At 38.6% G+C, this 19181-nt stretch overlaps 1 protein-coding gene across 7 annotated transcripts in view; it reads left to right on the top strand.

Moving 5' to 3' along the window:
• Positions 1 to 19181, top strand: part of ZDHHC15 (zinc finger DHHC-type palmitoyltransferase 15) — a 266553-nt gene that overhangs the window by 92999 nt on the left and 154373 nt on the right. For all 7 annotated transcript variants that reach the window (XR_008377646.1, XR_008377645.1, XR_008377643.1 and 4 more), the window contains one exon: positions 18938 to 19032. Coding sequence is in view for 1 of the 7 variants with exons in the window: in XM_053580276.1 (XP_053436251.1) it covers positions 18938 to 19032 (95 nt within the window). In the remaining 6 variants the exon portion in view is untranslated. The remainder of the gene's footprint in view (positions 1 to 18937; positions 19033 to 19181) is intronic.

The following is a 19181-nucleotide window of genomic DNA, read 5'->3' as shown; positions in this document are numbered from 1 at the left end:
AATGGGGCAGAAACAGCACAAGACCCCATGCACAAACAAATAGATGAGATGTCAGAAATTGAATTCAGGATCTGGATAGCAAATAAGATCAAATTAGAATTCCAAAAGTTATCTCAAGAATTCAACGGGTTCAAAGACCAAATGACCCAAGAATTTGACACATTGAGACAAGAAGTTGCATCCCTCAAAGATCTGAGAAACACAGTAATATCAATCAGTAACAGAATGGAGCAAGCAGAAGAAAGGATTTCTGACATTGAAGACAAAGCTTTCGAATGCTTCCAAACTCTCAAAGAAGAAGAGAAATGGAGAGCAAAAACAGACCACTCTCTCAGAGAGCCCTCGGATAATTTGAAGAAAACCAATATTCATCTTACAGGGATCCCCAAAAGTGACAAAATGCCTTCACAAGGCACAGAGTCTCTTCTCCATGAGATTATGAAGGAGAACTTTCCAGACATGCCAAGAGATTCCGAAATTCAGTTAGCAGACAGTTTCAGAACTCCAGCACGACTCAACCCAAATAAGACATCCCCCAGACATATCATAATCAATTTCACTAAAGTTAATATGAAGGAGAAAATTCTGGAAGCTGCCAGATGAAAGAAAACCATTACCTAGCAGAGGAAGAATATTAGAATAACTGCAGATCTCTCTTCTGAAACCATTCAAGCTAGAAGAGGATGGTCATCCACTTTTAATCTCCTAAAACAAAATAACTTTCTACCCAGGATCCTGTACCCAGCTAAACTGAGCTTCATTTATGATGGAGAAATTAAATACTTCAACGACATTCACATGTGAAGAAATTTGCCACAACTAAAACAGCTCTCCAGGACATTCTTAGACCTATCCTCCATAAAGACCAGCATAATTCTCCACCACAAAAGTAAACCCACCCAAAAAATTTTTGATCAAATTCCAACTTCCACCGTCACAAAAGGATTAAAAATGTCCACCGGTATATCGAAAGGCTTATCAATAGTCTCAGTTAATGTGAATGGTTTAAATTTTTCTCTAAAGAGGCATAGGTTGGTGGACTGTATACAAAAACTCAAGCCAGATATCTGCTACATCCAAGAATCGCATCTTACATTAAAAGACAGATATAGACTCAAAGTGAAGGGATGGTAATCTATATTCCAGGCAAATGGAAATCAGAAAAAAACAGGCATTGAAATCCTGTTCGCAGACACAATAGGCTTTAAACCAACGAAAATAATTAAGAATAGGGATGGACACTTCATATTTGTTAAAGGTAATACTCAATATGATGAGATCTCAATTATTAATATTTATGCACCCAACCACAGTGCACCTGAATTTATAAGAGAAACTCTAACAGACATGAGCAACTCGATTTCCTCCACTTCCATAGTAGTTGGAGATTTTAACACCCCTTTAGCAGTCCTGGATAGATCCTCCAAAAAGAAGCAAAGAAATTTTAGATTTAAACTCAACCATTCAACATATGGACTTAACAGACATCTACAGAACATTTCATCCCAAAAAACTGAATACACATTCTTCTCATAAGCCCACGGAGCATACTCCAAAATCGACCACATCCTAGACCACAAATCTAACCTCAGCAAATTAAAAAAAATAGAAATTATTCTTTGCATCTTCTCAGACCATCACGGAATAAAAGTTGAACTCCATAACAATAGGAACTTGCATACCCATACAAAAACATGGAAGCTAAACAACCTTATGCTGAAGGATACATAGGTTATAGATGAGATTAAGAAGGAAGTCACCATATTTTTGGAACAAAACAACAATCAAGACACGAATTACAAAAACTTCTGGGATACTGCAAAGGCAGTCCTAAGAGGGAAATTTATAGCACTGCAAGCCTTCCTAAAGTAAACGGAAAGGGAGGAAGTCAATAACATAATGGAACATCTCAAGCAACTGGAGAAAGAGGAGCACTTCAACCCCAAATGCAGCAGAAGAAAAGAAATAAACAAAATCAGAGCAGAATTAAATGAAATTGAAAACAAAAGAATTATACAACAGATCAATAAATCCAAAAGCTAGTTTTTTGAAAAGATCAATAAAATAGATAAACCTTTGGAGAACCTAACCAGGAACAAAAGAGTAAAATCTCTAATTTCATCAATCAGAAATGGTAATGATGAAATAACAACAGACCCCTCAGAAATTCAAAAAATCCTTAACGAATACAACAAGAAACTCTACTCTCACAAATATGAAAATCTGAAAGAAATCGACCAATACCTGGAAGCACGCCACATACCTAGACTTAGCCAGAACGAAGTGGAAATGTCGAACATGCCTATATCAAGTTCTGAAATAGCATGAACTATACAAAATCTCCCTAAAAAGAAAAGCCCAGGACCAGATGGCTTTACGGCAGAATTCTACCAAACATTTAAAGAAGAACTAGTACCTATACTACTAAACCTCTTCCAAAATATAGAAAAAGAAGGACTATTACCCTGCACATTCTACGAAGCAAACATCACCTTGATCCCCAAACCAGGGAAAGACCCAAAAAGAAAAGAAAATTATAGACAAATATCACTAATAAATATAGATGCTAAAGTACCCAATAAGATCCTAACAAACAGAATCCAACAACACATCAAAAAAATTATACACCATGACCACGTTGGATTTATCCCAGGGTCTCAAGGCTGGTTCAATATATGTAAGTCTATAAAAGTAATTCAACACATAAACAAACTTAAGAATAAAGACCATATGATTCTTTCAATTGATGCAGAAAATGCTTTTGATAATATCCAGCATCCCTTCATGAACAGAGCACTTTAGAAAAGTGGTATAGAAGGGACATTTCTTAAACTAATAGAGGCCATGTACAGCAAACCCACAGCCAATATCGTATTGAATGGAGTTTAAATGAAATCATTTCCACTTAGATCAGGAACCAGGCAAGGTTGCCCATTGTCTCCATTGCTCTTTAACATTGTAATGGAAGTTTTAGCCATTGCAATTAGGGAAGAAAATGCAATCAAGGGTATCCACATAGGGTCAGAAGAGATCAAACTTTCACTCTTAGCAGATGATATGATCGTATATCTGGAGAACACTAGGGATTGTACTACAAAACATTTAGAAGTGATCAAGGAATATAGCAATGTCTCAGGCTACAAAATGAACACCAATAAATCTGTAGCCTTTATATATACCAACAATAACCCAGCAGAACAAACAGTCAAGGACTCTATTCCTTTCACAGTAGTGCCAAAGAAGATGAAATATTTGGGAGTATACCTAAAAAAGGACGTGAAAGATCTCTGCAAAGAGAATTAAGAAACTCTAAGAAAAGAAATAGCCGAAGATGTTAACAGATGGAAAAACATACCATGCTCATGGCTAGAAAGAATCAACATTGTTAAAATGTCCATACTGCCCAAAGCAATATATAATTTTAATGCAATTTCTATTAAAGCTCCATTGTCATAGTTTAAAGATCTTGAAAAAAATAATACTTCATTTTATATGGAATCAGAAAATACCTCGAATAGCCAAAACATTACTGAGCAATAAAAACAAAGCAGGAGGAATCACGCTACCAGACCTGAGACTGTACTATAAATCCATAGTGATCAAAACAGCATGGTACTGGCACAAAAGCAGAGATGTAGATGTCTGGAACAGAATAGAGAACCAAGAGATGGATCCAGCTACTTACCGTTATTTGATCTTTGACAAGCCAATTAAAATATTCAGTGGGGAAAAGATTCCCTATTTGACAAATGGTGCTGGGTAAACTAGCTGGCAACCTGTAAAAGATTCAAGTTGAACCCACACCTTTCACCATTAACTGAGATAGACTCTCACTGGATAAAAGATTTAAACTTAAGATATGAAACTATAAAAATACTTGAAGAAAGTTCAGGGAAAACTCTTGAAGGAATCGGCCTGGGTGAATATTTTATGAGGAGAACTCCCCAGGCAATTGATGCAGTATCAAAAATACATTACTGGGACCTGGTCAAACTAAAAAGCTTCTGCACAGCTAAGAACATAGTGAGTAAAGCAAGCAGACAGCCCTCAGAATGGGAGAAAATATTTGCAGGTTATACCTCCGATAAAGGTCTAATAACCAGAATCCACAGAGAACTCAAACATATGAGCAAGAAAAGAACATGTGACCCCATTTCAGGGTGGGCAAGGTACTTAAAGAGAAACTTCTCTAAAGAAGACCTACGCACAATCTAGAAACACATGAAAAAAAGCTCATCATCCTTAATCATCAGAGAAATGCAAATCAAAACTACTCTGAGATATCACCTAACCCCAGTAAGAGTAGCTCACATAACAAAATTCCAAAACCAGAAATGTTGGCGTGGATGTGGAGGAAAGGGCACACTTCTACACTGCTGATGGGAATGCACACTAATACGTTCCTTCGGGCAGGATGTTTGGAGAATACTTAGAGACGTAAAAATAGACTTGCCATTCGATCCTATAATTCCTTTACCAGGTTTATATCCAGAAGACCAAAAGTCACAATATAACAAAGACATCTGTACCAGAATATTTATTGCAGCCCTATTCATAATTACTAAGCCGTGGAAGAAGTCCAAGTGCCCATCGACCCACGAATGGACTAGCAAATTGTGGTACATGTATACCATGGAATACTATGCAGCCTTAAAGAAAGATGGAGACTTTACCTCTTTCATGTTTACATGGATGGAGCAGGAACATATTCTTCTTAGCAAAGTATCTCAGAAATGGAAGAAAAAGTATCCAATGTACTCAGCCCTACTATGAAGCTAAATTATAGCTTTCACATGAAGGCTATAACCCAACTATAGCACAAGACTATGGGGAAAGGGCCAAGGAGGAGGAAGGGAGTGGGGAGGTTTTGGTGGAGGCAGGGTAATGGGTGGGGCAAAAAAATACACCTCTGGGACCTAATCAAACTGAAAAGCTTCTGCACGGCCAAGAATATAGTACATATAGCATGCAGACTGCCCTGAGAATGGTAGAAAATATTTGCAGGTTATACATCTGAAAAAGGTTTAATAACAAGAATCCCCAGAGAACTCAAACATATTAGCAAGAAAAGAACAAGTGATCCCATTGCAGGGTGGGCCGAAAACTTGAAGAGAAACTTCTCTAAAGAAGACAGGAAGACAGCCTAGAGACACATGAAAAAATGCTCATCATACTTAATCATAAGAGAAATGTCAACCAAACTACTTTGAGATATCACCTAACTCCAGTAAGATTAGCCCACAGAACAAAATCCCCAAACCAGAGATGTCGGCATGGATGTGGTGAAACATGCATTCTTCTATACTGCTGGTGGGAATGCACACTAATTCATACCTTTTGGAAGGATGTTTGGAGAATACTTAAAGATTTAAAAATAGACATGCCATTCAATCCTATAATTCCTTTACTAGGTATATACTCAGAAGACCAAAAATCACAATATAACAAAGACATCTGTACCAGAATGTTTATTGCAGCCCAATTCATAATTGCTAAGCCGTGGAAGAAGCCCAAGTGCCAATCGACCCACAAATGAATTAACTAATTGTGGTAAATGTATACCATGGAATATTATGCAGAATTAAAGAAAGATGGAGACTTTACCTCTTTCACATTTACATGGATGGAGGTGGAACATATTCTTCTTAGCAAATTATCTGAAGAATGTAAGAAGTATCCAATGTACTCAACCTTACTATGAAGCTAATTTATAGCTTTCATATGTGCTATAATCCAGCTAAAGCACAAGAATATCAGGAAAGGGGCAAGGTAGGGGAGGGGAGGGGGTAGGTATGGGTGGAGGGAGGGTAATTGTTGTGGTCATACCTACAGTGCATCTTAGAATGGGTACAGTCAAAACTTACTAAATGCAGAATACAAATGTCTACATACAATAAGAAAATTCCATGATGGCTATATTAAACAGTTTGGTGAAAATAAAAAAGAAAGAAAGAAAAGAGGAGAGAAAGGAGAAAAAAAGAAAAAGGAAAAAAAAAGAAGGAAAACTCACAAACAAATCTTAATGTTAAAAAATAATTTTAAAAATAAACATTTAAAATATATATATATAATGCATATATAAAGTGAAATCCTCAGCTCAGGCCCTCCCAACATATAAAATGTAAGATATATGTATTTTATATATATTTCTTTTTTTTTCTTTTCTGGTACAAATATCTTTATTACGATTTGATTTTTGGTCTTCTATGTATATGCCCAAGAGAAATTACAGGATTGAATGGCAGGTCTATTTTTATTTTTATTTTATTTTATTAAATCATAGCTGTGTACATCAATATGATCATAGGGCAACATACACTTGGTTCATAGACCATTTGACACACTTTCATCACATTAGTTGACATAGCCCTCCTGGCATTTTCTTAGTTTCTTTGCTAAGACATTTACATTCCACATTTACCAAGCCTCACATATACCCTTGTAAGGTGCACCACAGGTGTGATCCTTTCAATGCCCCTCCCTCTAGCCACCTCCCCCCTCCTTCCCCACCCTTTCCCCCTTCCCCCTATTCTTAGGCTGTAACTGGGTTATAGCTTTCATGTGAAGGTCCTAAATTAGTTTCATAGTAGGGGTGAGTACATTGGATACTTTTTCTTCCATTCTCGAGATACTTTACTGAGAAGAATATGTTCCAGCTCCATCCATGTAAACATGAAAGAGATAAAGTCTCCATCTTTCTTCAGAGTTGCATAGTATTCCATGGTGTTCCAGCTCCATCCATGGAAACATAAAAGAGGTAAAGTCTCCATCTTTCTTTAAGGCTGCATAGTATTCCATGGTGTACATATACCACAATTTATTAATCCATTCGTGGATCGATGGGCATTTGGGTTTTTTCCATGACTTAGCCATTACGAATAGGGCTGCAATAAACATTCAGGTACAAATATCTTTGTTATGATGTGATATTTGGTCTTCTGGGTATATGTGCAGCAGAGGGATTACAGGATTGAATGGCAGATCTATTTTTAGATCTCTAAGTGTTCTCCATATATCTTTCCAAAAGGAATGTCTTAATTTGCATTCCCACCAGCAGTGCAAAAGTGTTCCCTTTTCTCCACATCCACGCCAACATCTCTGGTCTTGGGATTTTGTGATGTAGGCTAGTCTCACTGGAGTTAGATGATATCTCAAAGTAGTTTTGATTTGCATTTCTCTGATGATTAACGATAATGAGCATTTTTTCATATGTCTGAAGGCCGTGCACCTGTCTTCTTCAGAGAAGTTTCTCTTCAAGTCCCTTGCCCAGCCTGTGATGGGATTATTTGTTCTTTTCTTGCTAATGTGTTTGAGTTCTCTGTGGGTTCTGGTTATTGAACCTTTGTCAGAGACATAACCTGCAAATATCTTCTCCCATTCTGTGGGCTGTTTGCTTGATTTACTTACTGTGTTCTTGGCTGTGCAGAAGCTTTTTAGTTTGATCATGTCCCAGTAGTGTATTTTTGAAGCTGCTTCAGTTGCCCATGGGGTCCTTCTCATAAAAAACTCGCCCAACCCAATTTCTTCAATGGTTTTCCCTGCACTCTCTTCTAGTATTTTTATAGTTTCATGTCTTAAGTTTAAATCTTTAATCCCGTAAGAGTCTATCTTGGTTAATGGTGGGAGATGTGGGTCCAGTTTCAGTCTACTACAGGTTGCCAGCCAGTTCACCCAGCACCATGTGTTAAATAGTGAATATTTTCCCCACTGAATGTTTTTAATTGGCTTGTCAAAGATTCAATAACAGTAAGTAGCTGGATTCATCTCTTGGTTCCAGACCTCTACTTCTCTGTTTTTGTGCCAATACCACGCTTCTTTGATCACTATCGATTTGTAGTATAGTCTGAGGTCTGGTAGAGTAATTTCTCCTGCTTTGTTTTTATTTTTGAGTAGTGTCTTGGCTATTCGAGGTTTTTTCTGATTCCATATAAAACGAAGTATTGTTTTTTCAAGATCTTTAAAGTATGACAGTGGAACTTTAATAGGGATTGCGTTGAAGTTATATATTGCTTTGGGTAGTATGGACATTTTAACAATGTTGATTCTTCCCAGCCTTGAGCATGGTACGTTTTTCCATTTTTTAACATTCTCGGCTATCTCTTTTCTTAGAGTTTCATAGTTGTCTTCATATAGGTCTTTCACGTCCTTTGTTATATAAACTGCCAAATATTTCATCTTCTTTGGCATTACTGTGAATGGGATAGAGTCCTTAATTGTTTTTGCAGCTTGTCTGTTGTTGGTATATATAAAGGCTACCGATTTATGAATGTTGATTTTGTAACCTGAGATGTTGCTGTATTCCTTGATCACTTCTAAGAGTTTTGTAGTAGAGACCCTAGTGTTTTCCAGATATACAATCATATCATCTGTGAAGAGCAAAAGTTTGATCTCTTCTGACCCTATGTGGATACCCTTGATCGCCTTTTCTTCCCTAATTATGGTGGCTAAAACTTCCATTACAATGTTAAAAAGCAATGGAGACAATGGGCAGCCTTGTTTGGTTCCTGATCTAAGTGGAAATGATTCCAATTTAACTCCATTCAATATGATATTGGCTGTTGTTTAGCTGTAGATGGCCTCTATCAGTTTAAGAAATGTCCCTTCTATACCAATTTTCTTAAGTGTTCTGATCATGAAGGGACGTTTGATGTTATCAAAAGCTTTTTCTGCATTGATTGAGAGAATCATATTGTTTTTGTTTTTTACTTTGTTTATGTGCTGAATTACATTTATAGATTTACGTATATTGAACCAGCCTTGAGACCCTGGGATAAAGCCAACTTGATCATGATGTATAATTTGTTTGATGTGTTTCTGGATTCTGTTTGTTAGGATCTTGTTGAATATTTTTGTATCTATATTCATTAGTGATATCGATCTGTAGTTTTCTTTTCTTGTTGGGTCTTTTCCTGGTTTGGGGATCAGGGTGATGTTTGCTTCATAAAACATGTTGGGTAGTCTTCCTTCTGTTTCTACCTTTTGGAACAGGTTGAGTAGTATAGGTACTAATTCCTCTTTAAAGGTTTGGTAGAATTCTGATGTGAAACCATCTGGTCCCGGGCTTTTCTTCTTGGGGAGGTTTTGGATGGCTGATGTTATTTCCGAACTTGATATGGACCTGTTCAACATTTACACTTGTTTCTGGTTAAGTCTTGGAAGGTGACGAGCTTCCAAGTATCGGTCCATTTCCTTCAGATTTTCATATTTCTGAGAGTAAAGTTTCTTGTAATATTCCTTAAGGATTTTTTGGATTTCTGAGGAGTCTGTTGTTATTTCGTCTTTGTCATTTCTGATTGATGAGATTAGAGATTTTACTCTTTCTTTCCTAATTAGGTTGGCCAACGGTTTATCTATTTTGTTGACCTTTCCAAAAAACCAGCTTTTTGATTTATTGATCTGTTGTATTATTCTTTTGTTTTCAATTTCATTTAGTTCTGCTCTGATTTTGGTTATTTCTTTTCTTCTATTGGGTTTGGGGTTGGGGTGTTCTTCCTTTTGCAGTTGCTTGATATGTCCCATTAAGTTGCTAACATCCTCTCTTTCCGTTCTCCTGAGGAAGGCTTCCAGTGCTATAAATTTCCCTCTTAGAACTGCCTTTGCTATGTCCCAGAGGTTCTGATAGTTCGTGTCTTCATTGTCATTTTGTTCAAAAAATTTGGTAATTTCCTTCTTGATCTCATCTCTGACCCAGCTATCATTCAGCATGAGGTTATTCAACTTCCATATTTTTGTATGAGTATGCCGATTTCTGTTGTTACTCAGCTCAAGTTTTATTCCATAATGGTCCTAGAAAATGCATGGAATAACTTCTATTCCTTTAAAGTTACTGAGGTTAGACTTGTGACCTAAGATGTGATCGATTTTGGAGTAAGTTCTGTGGGCTGTTGAGAAGTATGTTTATTCAGTTTTGTTAGGACAATGTGTTGTGTAGATGTCTGCTAAATCTAAATGTTGGATGGTTAGATTTAAATCTAGAATTTCTTTACTCAGCTTTTTGTTGGAGGATCGATCCATCACTGCCAAAGGTGTGTTAAAATCTCCGACTATTATGGAGCAGGAGGAAATCAAGTTTCTCATGTCTGTTAGAGTTTCTATTATAAATTGGGGTGCATTCTGGTTGGGTGCATAGATATTCATAATTGAAATCTCATCATATTGAGTATTACCCTTAACAAATATGAAGTGACCATTCTTGTCTTTCCTTACTTTTGTTGGTTTAAAGCCTATTGTGTCTGCAAATAAAATTGCAACACCTGCTTTTTTTCTGATTGCCATTTGCCTGAAATATGGATGACCATCCTTTCACCCTGAGTCTGTATTTGTCTTTTAAGTTAAGATGTGACTATTGTAAGCAACAGATATCTGGTCTGAGTTTTTGTATCCAATCAGCTAACTTATGTCTCTTTAGAGGACAGTTTAAACCATTCACATTGATGGCGACTGTTGGTATGTTTGGTGAAATTTTGGGTATCGAGTTTTTCATAAGTCCAGTGGACATTTTTAATTTTTTCGCGATTGTAGAAGTTGGAGTTTGATCACGAGTTTCTGAGTGAGTTTACGTTTGTAGTAGAGGATTGGGTTAGTCATTATAGAGGATAGATCTGAGAATATCCTGAAGAGCTGGTTTGGTTGTGGCAAATTTCTTCAACATATGAATGTCGTTAAATATTTAATTTCTCCATCATAGATGAAACTCAGTTTAGCTGGGTACAAGATCCGGAGTTGAAAGTTATTTTGCTTTGGGAGATTAAAAGTTGATGACCACCCACTTCTGGCTTAAAAATTTTCTGCAGAGAGATCTGCAGTCATTCTAATTTTCTTAGCTATGTAGGTAATGGCTTTCTTTCGCCCGATAACCTTGAGAATTTTCTCCTTCATGTTAACTTTAGTGAAGCTAATTATGATATGTCTTGGGGATGACTTATTGGGGTTGAATTGTGCTGGAGTTCTGAAACTGTCTGCTATCTGAATTTCAGAGTCTCTAGGCATGTCTGGAAAATTCTCTTTCATAATTTCATGCAGAAGAGCCTGTGTGCCCATCGATGCCACTTCATCGTTTTACGGAACTCCTATTATTCGTATATTAGCCTTCTTTGTATTTTCCCAGAGCTCTCTAAGAGAGTGATCCGTTTTTGTTCTCCATTTGTCTTCCTCTTTGAGAGTTTTGGAGCGTTCAAAGGCTTTATCTTCCATGTCAGAAATCCTTTCCTCTGCTTGGTCCATTCTGTTGCTGAGGGATTCTACTATATTTTTCATATCTTTAAGGGCTTCAAATTCTTGCTTCAGTGTTTCTAAGTCTTTGGTGGTTTTGTCTTTAAATTCTTTAAATTATTGAGACCATTTTTGAATTTATCCTCGGATTCCTAATTCCATTTTATCAATCTTGTCTGCAATCCAAATTCTGAATTCAATTTCTGACATGTCTGCCAGTGGTTTATGACTGGGATCTTCAATTACATCCACCATATCTTTCCTTGGGGTTTTGATCTATTCTGGTTATTCATGTTACCAGAGTTTTTCTGCTGATTCTGCCCCATGGTTGTTTTACTCCCTTTAATTTTTTCCCCTGGGGTTTAGTTGAGGGCCCTTTCAGTGTTGTGGCCTGAGAGACTGGGGCCCTGTGTGGTGTGGTGGGGTTAAGTGGTTGTGACTTATTTACAGCTGGTTTATGTTTGACCCCAGTGAAGCACTTGCTCTGGGTTGAAGTCTCAGTTCTCTGAGTCGGCCCTGCCCTGTAAGTTTCCTGTGTCTGTGAGTCACCTCAGGCAAATCCTATACTCAGGGGTGGCCTCCTCTGGTTGCCCAGAGAGGCAGGGGGTGTGGATTCAGCCACCTCAGGGAACTACCCCTCTGATGTGGTTCTCCCCCAGCCTCACTCCTGTGTCACAGAGTCAGGACCAACCAGCCGCAGTTTGAGTACTGTCCATGCCCCGAAAAATCCCCCAAGAATCTGGACTCCCGGGGGACACGTCTCCATATCCCAGAGTGAGGGTGGGGTGGGTCACTGGGAGCCCAGAGCCGCCGGCAGCGAGCACACTCCGCTCCCTCCCGGTCTCTCACCCGGCTGCAGTGCCGCAGCTCAAGCCTTCCTGCTTCAGAGTGAGGGCGGGGTGGGGGGAGCAGCTGGAGCTCAGAGCTGCCAGCAGCGAACATACTCAGTTTGACCCAGTTCCTTGACCAGCTACACGGCAGGTGCTCATGTCTCCAGACCACAGAGCAAGGGCAGGGGCAGTGCCAGGAGCCCAGAGCTGTCAGCAGTGAGCACACTCAGCTCCCTCCTGGTCTCTCGCCCGGCTGCCTTCAGGCTTCACAGTGAAGGCGGGGTGGGGGGGAGCAGCGGGAGCTCAGAGCCACCGGCAGCGAACAGACTCAGTTCGACCCAGTTCCTTGCCCGGCCACACAGCTTGCGTTCAGGTCTCCAGACCATAGAGCGAGGGCGGGGGGAGCGCTTGGTGCCCAGTGCCAGGAGCCCAGAGCCACCGGTAGCGAGGTCCCACAGTTCTGCTCAGTTTTATGCCTGGTTGTATTGTTGCCTAAGGAGGGCTGCTGCACCACGCCTCAGAGAAGCACCGCCCTGGTTCGGGTCGCCCTCCGCTGACTGTCCTCACCTCTCTCCCGTGCCCCAGAATCAGCGCTGACCAGCTGCAGCTCCGGACTGTCCTCTCCCCTCTAGAAGTCACCCAAGAATTCGAACACCTGGGGGACAGGCTTTTAGACCTCACAGAGAGTGGAGGGAAGTGCTGGGAGCTCAGAGTTGCCGGCAAAGGATATTTACAGTTTTATACAGTTTTATGTGTGGCAGGAGAAAGCCTAGGCACCCTAGTAGGGAGGTAGGTCCAGATTTTAGTAGGTTTCTCCCGTGAAGTGTAGTGGGAGGGCCTTTGATTTCTTCCCGTTTGTTTGTGGGGTTCTTAAGCCGATCAGGTGGGGGAGGGGAGACTCCCGTCCGCTTGGTGGTGGGTTTTGTACTTTTCGTTTGTGTCCTTCTGGTCGCAGCTCTCCTCAGCGGGGTTGATGTGCGTTCAACTTTCTCGCTTGGTGCTGCTTGAATCCATTAGGTTACTTGCTAAATTTTCGTCTCTTAACTCTCCTTCAGGATGGGAGCCTCTGTGGAAAGCTGGCTTCAGTTCGCCATCTTGTCTCCGCCCCTATTTTACAGATATTTCATGCCACAACACTAGTAACTTCCTGCCCCCACATCACAGCCCGAAGTTACTTGCTTTTTTACTTTTCCTGACTCCAGAGTGCCACCAAGTGTCCAGACAATATATTGCATATATATGTACATACATTCTTTTCAGAGCACCATCAAGTGTTCAGTCTTTACATTGAATTATGTACATATACATATTATTTATTCTCAGAGAACCACTTGGTTTTCAGGCACTATGTTGTATTATGTGTGTGTATAATGCAATATGTTTTCAGAACACACACAGATGTTTGTGTAAATTCATATGTATGTATAATGCAATATATTGCCTGAACTACCATGTGGTGCTCAGAAAATAAATATTAGGTATATGTATATAATTCCATGTAATGCCTGAACACATGATGGTGCTCTGAAAATTATATATATACATATGTAATGCAATATATTGTCTGGATACTGAGTGGCGCTCTATTGTCAGGAGAAGTAAAAAAGGCAAGTTTCTTCTTTTTTTGGGGGGGGGTCACAATGAATATACTTCAATCTAGTTTTAAGGCCTAGAGATACAGATGGGCAGGAAATAGGATTGTACCAGGCACTTGTAGAACTGGCATCTGAACAAATTTGAGTGTCAGACTCCTGTTCTTGACAGTCTATTAAATATCGATCCAAAAGAAACAAATGTGCAAGATGGTCTGATAAAATGAGTCTGTAATCAACTGGGATTTTCTTTCTTTTTTTTTTTTCTATTCTCACTTGATGGATTCTTTTTCTTTTTTATTAAATCATAGCTGTGTACATTGATATAATCATGGGGCATCATTCACTAGCTTTACAGACCGTTTACCAAGTTTACATATACCCTTGTAAGATGCACCGCTGGTGTAATCCCACCAATCCCCTTCCCTCTACCCACCTCCACACTCCCTCCCCTCCCTTTCCCCCTTCCCCCATTCTTAGGTTGTAACTGGGTTATAGCTTTCATGTGAAAACCCTAAATTAGTTTCATAGTAGGGCTGAGTACATTGGGTACCTTTTCTTCCATTCCTGAGATACTTTACTAAGAAGAATATGTTCCAGCTCCATCCGTGTAAACATGAAAGAGGTAAAGTCTCCATCTTTCTTTAAGGCTGGATAATATTCCATGGTGTACATATACCACAATTTATTAATCCATTCATGGATCGATGGGCACTTGAGCTTCTTCCATGACTTAGCAATTATGAATTGGGCTGCCATAAACATTCTGGTACAAATATCTTTGTTATGATGTGATTTTTGGTCTTCTGGGTATATGCCCAGTAGAGGGATTACAGGATTGAATGGCAGATCTATTTTTAGATCTCTGAAGTGTTCTCCATATCTCTTTCCAAAAGGAATGTATTAATTTGCATTCCCACCAGCAGTGCAAAAGTGTTCCCTTTTCTCCACATCTGCAGCAACATCTCAGATGCACAGAATTGGTCTCAGAATGCACAGAGAACTCAAACATTAGCAAGAATAGAACAAGGGATCCCATCGCAGGCTGGGCAAGGGATTTGAAGAGAAACTTCTCTGAAGAAGACAGGTGCGTGGCCTTCAGACATATGAAAAAATGCTCATCATCTTTAATCATCAGAGAAATGCAAATCAAAAGGCAAGTTTCTTCAGCTGGTGGTGTAGGGGCAGGAAGTTACTAGTTAGTTACCCTGAGGACCCCTGCTGTTTTCCTAGTTCATTTTATTTTAATTTGGATGGGGTTGCTGCACAAGTGTTCAATTCCTGTATGGCTGGGGCCCTGAAGTTTATGCCAGATTTTGTGGGAGACATGCCTTGACCCTCCAAACAATTTCCTGAAGCTACAAAGGGATCTGTGCAGTTGGCAAGATAGGTCCAACTCTCCTTGTCTCTGTGGGAGTCAGCCCAAGGGTGTCTGCCCACGCCCAGCAGGCAGGAATCAGAGCCAGTCATGTGCTGGGGCCCTGAAGGTTGTTCCTTCCCTGAGGGTCTCCTACCATGGAGTGCTCTGGCTTCCAGCTTCCCACCAATGATTTTATGGAGCTAAACTCACCTTCCTTCCTGTTGCTCTTAAAGTTCAATCCTCAGTGCAGGCCCTCCCAACACAGCTCTAGGGAGCTCCCAACTTCAAAAGGCTACAGAATATCTTTCCTGTCGCCAGCCATCTTCCAAAGGACCGGTTTCTGTACACAGCCCAGAGATACCCACTCACTTTGCCTGGAGGGACAGACCCTCCCTGAGTTCAGCCTAGTCCTCAGTCTACCACCATGGGGTCCTGGGAGGAAGGTGGGGGGCTGGAGACTCTCTAGCAGACTTGCTCCCTCAGGGATTCCACATGTAGCCTTTGTCCCTGGATCACCAGAGTCCCTTAGACCTGCTTTCTGTTTAGGTTTTCCTCTGCACTAACCTCTTTGGCTCCTGGAGTGTATTGATGTCTTGCTGTGCCCTCAGAGTGATGTTTCTGGGCTGTACAATCCAATAAGAGGTGGCTCGAGGCCCTCTGCCCCAATCTTATAGTTAGAGCACCTGGTGAGGAGATTTCTGTAGTCCAACATCTTGGAGCTGAATGCCCACTTGGGAGGCTTTTGGCTTTCATGTAATAATCATAACTCTAGCAGATTCTGATGGCCCATAATCACTGCCAGATAAGTGAAGGGCTCTACTGTGCCTATTTGTTTAAAATAGATTTTTCCCCATTCAATTCCAATGTTAATGAGTAGCAACAGTTCAGCGTTAAAGTTCATAAACTGTTTAATTTCTTTAGTGATCTTAAACTCTACTGCAGCATCACACTCAAAAGGAAGACTCAGTATCTCTGCAATTTTTTAGGATGACTGTTCTACTTACAAAATAATTAATTACAATAAAATGTGTTTCACATTTTTAAGGCAAAAAGAATAGGCTTGCACACATTTAGGACCATAGCTTAGGAACATAATATATATAGGGAGAAACAAATTGGGGAAAATGACACCTTCCCTTAGTTCAGGAATACACACTTCAGTGTATTGATGAAGATGATGTAATTGTGTGCCATGTACGTTGAAGAGGAGCTTCCTTCTTGAGATGGTAGGCTAGACAACCAAATAGTCTTTAAGTCCCTGTTTATCATGGTTCTTCTACCTCAAAATCACATGGGGAGAGTTGGTGGATTCTTGGATTCCATCTCAGACTACTGAAAGGGCTTGGCAATCTGAATTTTATTAATTTCTGGGTGATTTTGATACAAACTAAAATTTGAGTGCTCTAAGGAAAAATCATTCTGGACTGGAATTAAAAAATCTTGGATTCTGGTTCCATTGCTTCCATACCTTTGCTGGTTAATCTTGATCAAATTATTTGTCCTAGGCCTCAGTTACTTCTTAATAAAATGAGAGGATTGAACTAGATGATTTCTGTGGTATCACTCAACTCTAAAATTTTAATTAAATCTCTGATAGAGTCCCTATTTCAGAAATCTACTGAATGGCCTTAACTTAAGCATTTAACTTCAAGATCCTTCGTTTTCTGTCCATCTATAAAAAAGTACCCATAACTTCTATGATACCTTATTATGGGAGTGGGAGCTCAGCTGTTTCTATTTCCATGACTAAACTAGTTATTAGTGTGTAGTAACACCTGAAACAAGTTAAGGTCCCATGCTTACTGTCTTAATCATTGCAATAGATACTATAGTTTAATGCCCTTAATATAGTGCCAAGTGTAAGAGTTTAGCTAGCACCTGTTCAAATGACCCAAATTAGTTAACTTCATTACTCTTGAAGAGCACAATGATAGGGTGAACATAAAATTGTTTTCTCCCAATCTCTTTAAAATCAAAGATTCCACACTAAAGGAACATGGGTTATTACATATCCTTTTAACTTTGTCATGGTATTTTACTTGAATAAACTTCATAAAATTAAAGAAAGCCACAGAAATTGGTAACAGAAAGAAACAATGTAAAGGTCTTGATGGAGATAAAAAATTCTAATAACACATTAAAAAGGCTAAACCATGGAGGAAGAGGTACTTCAATTATTAATGATTAGAGTGTCAATTAAATACAAGTTTTCTTAATGGCAATTTGACAATATTTACCAAAAGGCATAACATTTGGCCTGGCAGTTCCACTTCAGGGAATTGATCCTACTGCTATTTTTTGTAAATGAGCTGATACAAATTATTCATAGAAGCAATATTTTTATTAGCAATAGAAGTTGGAAAAAGTAATTTCCATCATAGACATTCTGTTTAAATATTTAATGATATATTCATGCAATGGAATCCCATGTATCCTTTTAAAAGAGTAATGAGGAGGTTCACTCTCTCTAAGTTATACATAGTATTATGTGTAATGATATCTAACTTACAATAAATGAAAAAGAATACATAAAATGGTGAATATAGAATATTGTTATATATGTGAGAAAACACACTATGTGGATGATTTTGTATATATAATATCTGAATGGATACACAATAAAGTTATGGCCTTGTGACATTGGTTGCTTCCAGGTAGAGTAACTGAGGGACAGGGGCATGAGGGAGAGTTTTCACTGTATGCTATTCAATATCATCAAATTTTTAACTTTGTGAGGGTACTACTTTCAAAACAAATACAATAAAAATTTAAAATATTATAAAACTCTCAGGTTTATTGTGTACATATATTTATATAAACATATAAAATAAGATCCAGAATGATGTATACCAAACATCAATGAAGTGTTACACCTTAGAATGGAAAGATAGAAAGTTAGATGTATGCATGGAGTGGACATTTATTTTTTTACCTTATGTTGTTTGAATTTTAAGATAAGATTTCATAATTACCAAAGTCAAGCACATATAAAAGTATTATACTGTTGCTCTGAAAGCATTGGCCCAAGAGAGTAGGGCTTTTCAGTTCAGTCATAAATATATGAAAGACTCAGCCCTATTAACTTTGGTCATGTCACATCATTCTCTTGACTCTATCTGATGGATCAAAATAATAATACCATGCCATTCAAGGACTTAACAATGAAAGACTAAACTGACTGTCATATAACTACCTCTGTGCAGAATACCAAAATTCTCCATTTCAAAAGAGCTGTCTAAGAGGCTAAGAGTATGGAAAGAAAGGCAGTCACGAGCCACCTGTACAACTGTCTCAAAAGTACAACTCACACTTCAAAAGTGTGTAGTCTTTGGGGATACTGAAAATAACTTAGTATTTAGAGTTGGAAGTTCTGGGTTTAATACTTGGCAACACTATAGATTAGGTCGGTTTAGTTAATTAAACTAAACTCTTTAGATTAGAATAGAGTTTAGTTAATTAACTACTCCTGATCATGTCAACTATCCCCATCATATTACCTACCTCACAAAGTTATTGAGAAAATTAAATGAAATAATATATGTGAACGCATGTTGTGAACTCTAAAATGCTCTGTAAAGTATATCATATTCATCCTCACACTCACACTGGCAGAGATAATGACAATTGGCTAAAGTAGCTTCCCCTACATTGTCATATAAAGAATATTCCCCCCTTTGCTTCCAGAATCACATGGCAACTTTTAAGACATGCAACTTTCAGGAAGTCTTTGGTTCAGAATTTGGCATTATGATTTGTTTGTGTCACTGTGTGACAAACTAGTAAGAATTAACATTTCATAATAATAGTAGAGAATATGAGGAAATAGGAAAACAAATAAAAATTTGTCATTGAGCTTTGTCTTTTTGAATCCTTAGAAATGAATAAAAAGATAGTATATATATACATATATATTATATATATATATATATTTTTTTTAATTTCAGTTATCTACCTCATACTCTACCATGCCATCTTTGTATTCTTTTCATGGACTTACTGGAAGTCTATCTTTACACTTCCACAGCAGCCAAACCACAAGGTAAGAATATGGGTTACTTCTTAAAAGCTAAGAACAGAGGAAGGTAAAATTACCAATAAAGTGAGAATAGGACCCCAGAAAAAGAGCAAATAACTTCTGTTGCAAAAAAAATCATGGTAAACTTAAAAGAGGACTTTTATGGGTGAATT

This window comes from Nycticebus coucang, chromosome X, assembly GCF_027406575.1.
Source record: "Nycticebus coucang isolate mNycCou1 chromosome X, mNycCou1.pri, whole genome shotgun sequence".
NCBI lineage: Eukaryota > Metazoa > Chordata > Mammalia > Primates > Lorisidae > Nycticebus > Nycticebus coucang.
This window is presented reverse-complemented; position numbering and strand designations above follow the sequence as displayed.